We start from the raw sequence: 7,988 nt of genomic DNA on the forward strand, positions 1-7,988 counted from the left end.
AATATAGTTCAAAAAAAATTGCATGAACTTCACTCATATATAACTTCATGTATCGATTTTGTCAAGCCTAATTAATTCTAGACATTGCAAAATTTTTAAAGAGATGGGTATGATAACACGGAGCAACTTTAGCTTGAACCTTATATAATGTTAAAATTTTTACTGAATATGTAAAACACTTAAATTATTAATCGGATTATCTCACAGGTCTGCTTATGATAAAATTAATATCTCGATGTAAACATCATGTATAATTTGTTTTTCCAGTAAATATATACTACTACTCCATTTCTTTTCTTTAACATAAATAAAGTGAGTCATACAATTACCAAGGATGAAAAAGATCACTTCCTAGATACTAAAAGTTACAAAAAGAGGGTGGAAAAAAAGGGTTCTTTCCTCTTTCTCCCTCCAATGACTACTCTAATAATACACAAAATCAATTAGATTTCATATTCTTCTCTCTTTCTCTCTAGACTAGAAAGGAATAAAATAAGATATTGTTTGATGTAGAGGAGTCACAGATTTTGCCCTTCTCCTTTTGCCTTGTTCCTGTCTTTTTTGTCTCCTTGTCTTTCTTTAGCTCTCTTTTTCTTTTCTCTCTCTTTTTGTGGGTACCTGATTCTCTTCCCTTGTAGACTACTACTTTTTTTCTTTAGCTTGGCCTTGTCAGAAATTATAATGATTTCAAAATGAGTACTACTAACTTGTCTGCTCCATGCAAAATATTTCTTTTCTTATTTATTTTTTTTACTCTGAAGGCCTTCCCAAAGTAAATTCAAGATTAGGCTTCTTTGGACTTGTCTCTGTTATGCTTGATGAGCTCACTTCTCCTGATATTCTGTCATAGCTTAAGCATTTTGCATTTGCTTCCATGTCTTTATGCTGATTTTTCTCTGTTCTCTGGGTAAAATAAATCAAACTAGTGAATCAGTATGGAGAATTACGATATAATAGTAGACATAATTAATGTAAAATGTGTGGATAAAGGGAGCAAAGAATAAAATGACTAGGGGCGGGGGTAGGGCAGCCCAATGCACTAAGGCTAACGCTATGTGAGGTTTGTGGAAGGGCAACTAGGGGATGTATGACAATTACGTGATGGAAATAATATAACTTGTATATAAAATTTCAATCTAGAATTTATGTCAGCAGGTTCAGGATGAATTGAATTTTGTCTATGTACAAGCATAATTTTTTGTTTGTCAAGCCAAAATCAATGAGGTTAATTGAACCTGGCCTCTTAGTGCAAGTTTTATGTACTACCATGCAAGTGTATATTATATTTCATCTAGATGATAGAGATTCTTACTTAGTCTAAGCAACTATAGGGAAATTAATAAAAAGTCAAATCTTTTTAGGAAAGAGTTCTTCACTTTAGTTTCAAATGGCTTTTGAAAATGAGCTGCCTTATCTTTTGTAAAAGATTGAAATCCTTTCTATGTTATTCTACTTTTACGGTATCATCATAAGTCAATCCAAATTGCTATACGAATTTAATGCACTCACTATCAGTAGTATTATCATTGAAAATGTTATCTGATACTATTACTAAATAGAAGGGAGTGTCGGCGTAACCGATAAAGTTGTTGTCATGTTACTGGGAGGCCATGAATTTAAGGTCTGAAAATTGTTTCTTGTAGAAACACAAAATAAGATTGTGTATAATAAATCCTTGTGATATGATCCGTCTCCAAACCCATGTTTTTTTGTAGATAGAAGTTAGTAAATTAGTACCTCAAGAGATGCCATGTTCCCAGGGTAGTCACCATGTTTGCCATGCAGCTGCCAACTTTCCCTGCTACAAAAACCATAGCAATTGAATAGAATATTTTCAGTCAGTGGAAGCCATGCATGCAAAAGAAAGAAAAAGCATACTGAGGAAAATGAAAGCCATCTTTTTCAGTCTTAGTTAAAGTTTCCAATCTTTTTCTTTTCTATCTTTCTTAACTTAAATTATGATATGCCCTTCTTTTTTGCTTAAAAAAAAAGTTGCCACCACAATCCACACATGTGAAAGGCACATTAACTACTAGAATCAAAACCAACCTTCAAGGAAGTTTCAAAAAATAGCCATAGACCTTTAACTTTTGGCACCAAATTAAGTCTAATTTTCTACATATGGGGCCATTTTATTACAAGCTGGAATTTTTAACTCGCACTAATTTTTAAGAGTAGATCCTCTTTCACATAGTTATGTGAGCCCACAAAATCCAAAAGAAAGAGATATGCTCATTTATTCCTAGACTAATTTTGTCATTTATGGTGAATACAATCCTATTCTAAAATTTTCGAATTCTTTGAATTTTCCTCTATTCTTTAATAATTGTCACACATATTTTCATCCATTATTGCCGACAGATAGAACAACAATAGTATTATATTTCCTATCATCTGCTTCGAAACAATTTCTCTGTATTACTTTATACATTATTATCTTTAGATTCCACTTATGAAATTATATCAGATATGTTGTTGTTCCTCTTCTCTTTCTCTCATCGTCTTTTACACATACATATGCTTCTACTTTTTAAGATGCTCTGGCTTAAGACTTTGAAGGAGAATCACTTGTCATTCCTGGCTATGATGTTGAGCTTATAAAGTCTTAAATTCTTTTAGAATTTTCAATTGTGTAGTCTATAACTTTCATCATATTGATTCCCCTCATGACCCTTTCTTGTTTCTTTTTTCACTTCCTTCAAGTACTCCAACCTTGTAGTAATAATAACAATAATAAATAAATAAATAAATAAACCTTAATCATGGCCTAGCTAGTGGACACTTCTTTTGTCTGATTTGTTACCTCTGAAGGAATACTACAAAGAGTTCTCATGTGATACGTGGGGTTCTCAGTTTTCTCTTTTGTTTGTTCTCTTTTTTAAAATTTCCCTATCATACATTAAGATCAAAATTCAAAATCATAGAATTTCTAATATATAAACATGTCAAGTTACACGATAGTTAATACTTCCATTGTTTTGTGTAAACGATCATATATTCTAGAAATATGTATACAAGTAGAAATTTTTAACCTACACGTATACAATATAATTTTTCGATGAAAAAGCAATTACGCATAAATCTTTATGAATATGATATAAAGGTTGTTACCTTGAAGAGTTGCTCCAAAGACCATGATAATCTTTCTCTTGAAGATGCATATTATTTCTGCCAGCATGTTGGTCAGATAATAAATCAGCAGACTTTCTTGAATTTTCCATGTCAGGCATTAAATCCTCTGAATTATCCCCAGAAGACCCATTATCGAATACCTCCGATTGGCCTAATAATTAACAAGTCCAGAGAAAAAAGAATTAATTTCTTTTAACTTCAATTACAATCTGCTTCAAGAAAACTAAAATGAAAGGAATTTAATGCTTAGGTACTTTTTATGAAGTACTTTGGAACAACTACATTAATCATATTATAAGGTAATAATGGATATATTATATAAACCTGAAGAAGCGGGAACTGCTGCTCTGTCGGTAGTCTTGACCGTGCGATACATCTGCAAATATATACCATAAGTTATAACCATGAACATTATATATATATACACACGTTTCCATAAAAGTATGAGATTTGTAATAAATGAGGCCTGTTGATGTAAATACATTTCGTAAATTGACGGTGTTCTACAATAAATCCTATTTTTACTCGTTGACTGGATTGGTTTACTAATCAAGTGTTGTATTCCGAGGTCAAGCCTAATCCCCTTTAATTTGTGCAACTTTGGAATATAATTTACACTACCTGCTGATAGTTTGATCAAAAAATAAAATTATGTGTATTGACAAGGTATACGACTTAAACTCATTATTTAGACTAGACTAGACACAAGTTCGACCGAAATTGTATATACTCAAGCTCAGCTGCACAAAAATACATATTAGTAGTAGTAGTACAGTGTATTTATACTACTGCAAACATAGGAAAAGCAAAATGTAAAAGATTGAGACAATATAATGGAATAGGCCTTTCCTAGTACGATAGACAGGGTAGCTTGATTGATACAATACTTAATAAAGAAAAGTTCCTACACTTGAATGATGACTACCTTTTTGTTTGTGCCCCATCTACTCACCATACATGTATAATTGTTACCACTAATACATAGCATGCCCATGCACCACATTTTTTTGATAGATAAACGCATGTAAATCCACAGATTAACCTGGACACACTTTTTTTATTTTCAAAGTTTTAAACATGAGAGATATGATTAAGAATTAAGAGATTTCATATATTTAATCATATTGTGTTGTGGTTTTACGCACTTCTACACATAGACATGTGCATGGATTAAAATATAGTTGGACACAGAAATATCAAACATTGTTATTAAAGAGCTTGGTGTGCAAAAATTCATAAAGATGAGATATCATTGGGACATGATTGCATTTGTACTTCCTTATGTTAGATAGAAAAATAACAGTAATTTATTGGCGGAATATCTAAAGATCACTCTTAATTTGACTCATTTTTTCAGATCCACTAAACTCTCAGTAATCTTAATTATCCTCCTAACCTTAGCTAATTTGTGGACTTCAACCCCACCCCTACTATCTCATTATAAGAGAGTGAGATACACATTAATAACATATAGTTGAGAGCTGATTTCTCAATTTTAGTCGTCTCCGCACTATTTAAAGAAAGTGTAGTCACTCTCTTTTTACCACAGTAGCATCTAAGAGGTAAAAGCTTTCAAACAGGCAAGTTCAAGGAGATAATTAAGATTGCTAATAATTTCAAAGATGTAAAGAAAATATGTCAAATTTAAAGTGGTCTTTAGGTATTCGTAGTAATTTTTCAGTGATCTCATTCAAAATACTAGTAGCAGGACTAATAATAATAAGAGTGTCTAACTTGTCTGGCTAAGCTGCAACCCACTCACCCACTCTTTAACTGCACATTCTTTGGTATTTTGTCTGTCTTGTGACATTGTATTATTGATGAATCATTATGAATAAAGGCTCCTCTCCTCTGTTATTGACCCAGTCCTTTTCTTTTCTTTCTTTATTACACTACCCTTCTACTACAACTCCTACTGCTACTGCTACTGCTACTGCTACTTACATGGATGGATGGTTCATTCTCCAAAGCAACAAAAGAAAAAGAAAAAAAGCTGCATTATAGCCTTTGCAGAACCATCAGATCTACTAGCTAGCCTAGTTAGCTATACTATAGAAAGGAAAACAAATAAAAAGAGTGCATTGGAATTTGAAGTGTCTGTAGATTTTAGACATTTTCTTGTAATAATGTTGGCTTTTTGTACGAACTCTAATGTAAGTATTAAGACTTTTGCAAGGACTCCAAAAGCTTTTCGCCCACAGACCACAGTATACGCATACTCTAGAGTAATTAAATTTCAAAATTGACCCCTTTAATATTATGCTACGACAAAATTAGGAGTAATTTGGGTACAAAATTTACCTGTAAATGGGATTTAACATGTGCCAAAGTGAGATCTTTCACATCCATTAGCTCAAGAACCGACTTGGGCGTTGCTCCTATAAAATCACCCAAAAAAGGGAAATTAATAATATTAATTGAGTTCATATGATCATAGACAAAATCTCATACATTTACAAAACACAAGCATAATTTTTTTTGCATATGTATCGATGGACTGAGATGAAAGATGAATTTTAGTAGCTTAATTGATTGATTGTCTAAACGTTCATTATCTTGGCGGTGACAGTTCCATTCCTCACCTTGTAATTCTCTTCCCAATTTTTATTTGAAGAAAAAATAGATTGAGTTAAGAGCGATAAAATTAGTTGAACAACCTTCAATAAGCAACGGCGTACTGTAAGTGGCAGAGTGATTTTGCTGCTACTATGAACTAAGATTCAACCCTTTATCACTCGGATTCATGAAAACAAAAGAAACAAGGAATAAAAGCATATATGGAAGAAAAGGAGCCTACTTTCATGGCCACCCAAGAGCTCGACAGCATGAACAAATCTGGCATGAAGACTACTAGTCCAGCGCATCCGTGGAGCTCTCATGGTACGTTTGGCTGGAAACCTTGACAAAAATCTCGATCGCATTAGGCCAGCTTGATGATGGGATTGATGAAAAGGAATAATTGGTGAGGAATTAGAGATAGTTTTGTTACTAATATTGTTATTAAAACTACTAATACAACAACCAGAAGAATGTATAGGTAATGTAGCTGCAGTAGTACTAGTATTGTCAAAAGTTTGGTGAGCAAATATTGGGTAGTTATGATGAGAAACGGGAATAGAAGGAGAAGGAAGAGGAGGAGGGTTTTGATGGTACACTGGAATTCCTCTTATGGGTCTTAAGAAACTAAGTTCTTGATTTTGTTGTAAAGATTGGTGGATGAAATTGGTGTGAGTGTTTTGGATGGTGGGATGGAAATGGGAAGTAGTGTTAATAAGTTGATGAGGAGGAGAAGGTTTATTTGGAATATTGGATAAGGAAAGTTCAAAAAGAGAAGAAGAATTATTGCTGTTATTATCAGATTTTGAGTTTCTTGACTCCAAAGCTCTTTTCCAGAAGAGTAAATCCATCTCATCTTGATTAGTAGTACTATTAGTATTATTAGTGACCATACTAGACTTCCAAGCTGTTGATGATGCTTTGCTATTTGGTGGACTGATTTGTAAAGATAAGTCTGGTTGTGCTGGGAATAGCTCCATCTATATATAACTCTTCTCTTTGTTTGCCCTAGCTAGCTCTTTATGTTGTTGGTGGTGGTGTTTCTCGTAGTGTTTGTAAATAGGTTAAGGAAAAAGTGATTATCAAGAAGCTAAGATTTTAAGGTTGAAGGAGAGAAGATAAAATTTGGGATTTTGGAGTTTGTTGTGTTGATCAAAAGAAGGTAATAGTAGTAGGAGTAGTTGTAAGGAGGAATTTGAGATTGAGTTTTAGAGAGAGAGAGGAAGTGGAGGAGAAATGACAAGGGATGAAGATGGAGTGAATGGTTGTTTCTTTTTGTGTGAAGTATATGTGAGAAAATGACACTTTGTGAGGCTAATATGGGGTGGAGTGGGGGGTGGGGGTGCAGGTGGGGGAGGGGTTGTGGGGTTAGGGAGGAGATTGTTCCTTTTGTGGACGTGGGGGTAAGATGAGAAAAGTGAGGAAAAGATGAAGTCAAGGAAAGTAAATAGAGTAAAGTTTGGGGGTGGAAAAAAAAGTTTTGGGGCTTTGCTTTCTTTTTTACTTTTATTTCCCCCCCTCCTTTTAACGATAAGTCCCCTAGTATTCTTTCAGCCTTTCAGGAAAGAAAAAGGAAATTTTAGTGTAAGCTTTAACGTGCGCATTTGTCGCTTAACAACTCATACTCCTAGTTTTAATTAAAATAGTTGATTTCTTTTTAAAAATATTTATTTTAATTTAATTCTCTATTTTATAGAATTATAAAAATATTATTATATTTTTTTAATAATATTTTTATCATTAAATGACTAAATATTATTATTAAATAACTAAATAAAGTATATATACTTAAATTTATACTTTTCAAATATAATTAATAAGATTCATTTGATAAAATAAACCTAATAAATTTTTTATTCAGAGAAGTGTCAAAGTTAAGAAGTACAATTATTTTGAAACAAAATAATTAACTATAATAACAGTATTTGTTTGAAAATTTCATCATTGTTATATACAGGTGTTGCTATATATATATATATATAATGACGTTTGACGTTCAGATCTTATTTATCTGTTATAAACAAAAATGTGCAAAATTAGAAAGGACATGTATATAAGAAAGACAAATATTAGCAGTATTTTCCTCTTGAAGTAATGATGTAACTGATGTCCTTCATTTATATATATTTTTATATTCTTTAAATTAGATATTTGTACTTAAAATTTACTGTGTGCATGACATAAATAACGATTACCATAAATATTTGATATTTTATTTTATATCCAATATATTTCTTATATAATATCTAAATATATTGCTATAGAAAGATAATTTTATAACGAGTGTACCATCATAATAA

At 32.1% G+C, this 7,988-nt stretch overlaps 1 protein-coding gene across 2 annotated transcripts; it reads right to left on the minus strand.

Moving 5' to 3' along the window:
• Positions 1–258: 258 nt before the first annotated feature.
• Positions 259–6,976, minus strand: LOC107872866 (probable transcription factor KAN2). 2 transcript variants are annotated; one of them, XM_016719516.2, is made up of 6 exons: positions 5,930–6,976; positions 5,434–5,510; positions 3,457–3,508; positions 3,112–3,283; positions 1,738–1,798; positions 259–903 (listed from the first exon to the last, which is right to left on the minus strand). In XM_016719516.2, exons 1-6 carry the CDS (start codon positions 6,666–6,668, stop codon positions 751–753), a joined length of 1,254 nt encoding a protein of 417 aa, XP_016575002.1. In that variant the 5' UTR covers positions 6,669–6,976; the 3' UTR covers positions 259–750. The 2 variants fall into 2 exon arrangements, with proteins under 2 accessions (XP_016575002.1, XP_016575001.1); XM_016719515.2 differs by having other exon boundaries at positions 1,738–1,801.
• Positions 6,977–7,988: the final 1,012 nt, after the last annotated feature.

This window comes from Capsicum annuum, chromosome 6 (assembly GCF_002878395.1).
Source record: "Capsicum annuum cultivar UCD-10X-F1 chromosome 6, UCD10Xv1.1, whole genome shotgun sequence".
NCBI lineage: Eukaryota > Viridiplantae > Streptophyta > Magnoliopsida > Solanales > Solanaceae > Capsicum > Capsicum annuum.

What these genes read in the sequence shown, in the direction of transcription:
- LOC107872866 (XM_016719515.2), bottom strand. Translation starts at nt 6,668, where the DNA reads ATGGAGCTATTCCCAGCACAACCAGACTTATCTTTACAAATCAGTCCA. An exon ending in CTTTGGAGCAACTCTTCAAG is followed by an intron (nt 1,802 to 3,111) that starts GTAACAACCTTT and finishes TGGTTTTTGTAG; the next exon opens with CAGGGAAAGTTGGCAGCTGC. An exon ending in GGAACATGGCATCTCTTGAG is followed by an intron (nt 904 to 1,737) that starts GTACTAATTTAC and finishes TATTTTACCCAG; the next exon opens with AGAACAGAGAAAAATCAGCA.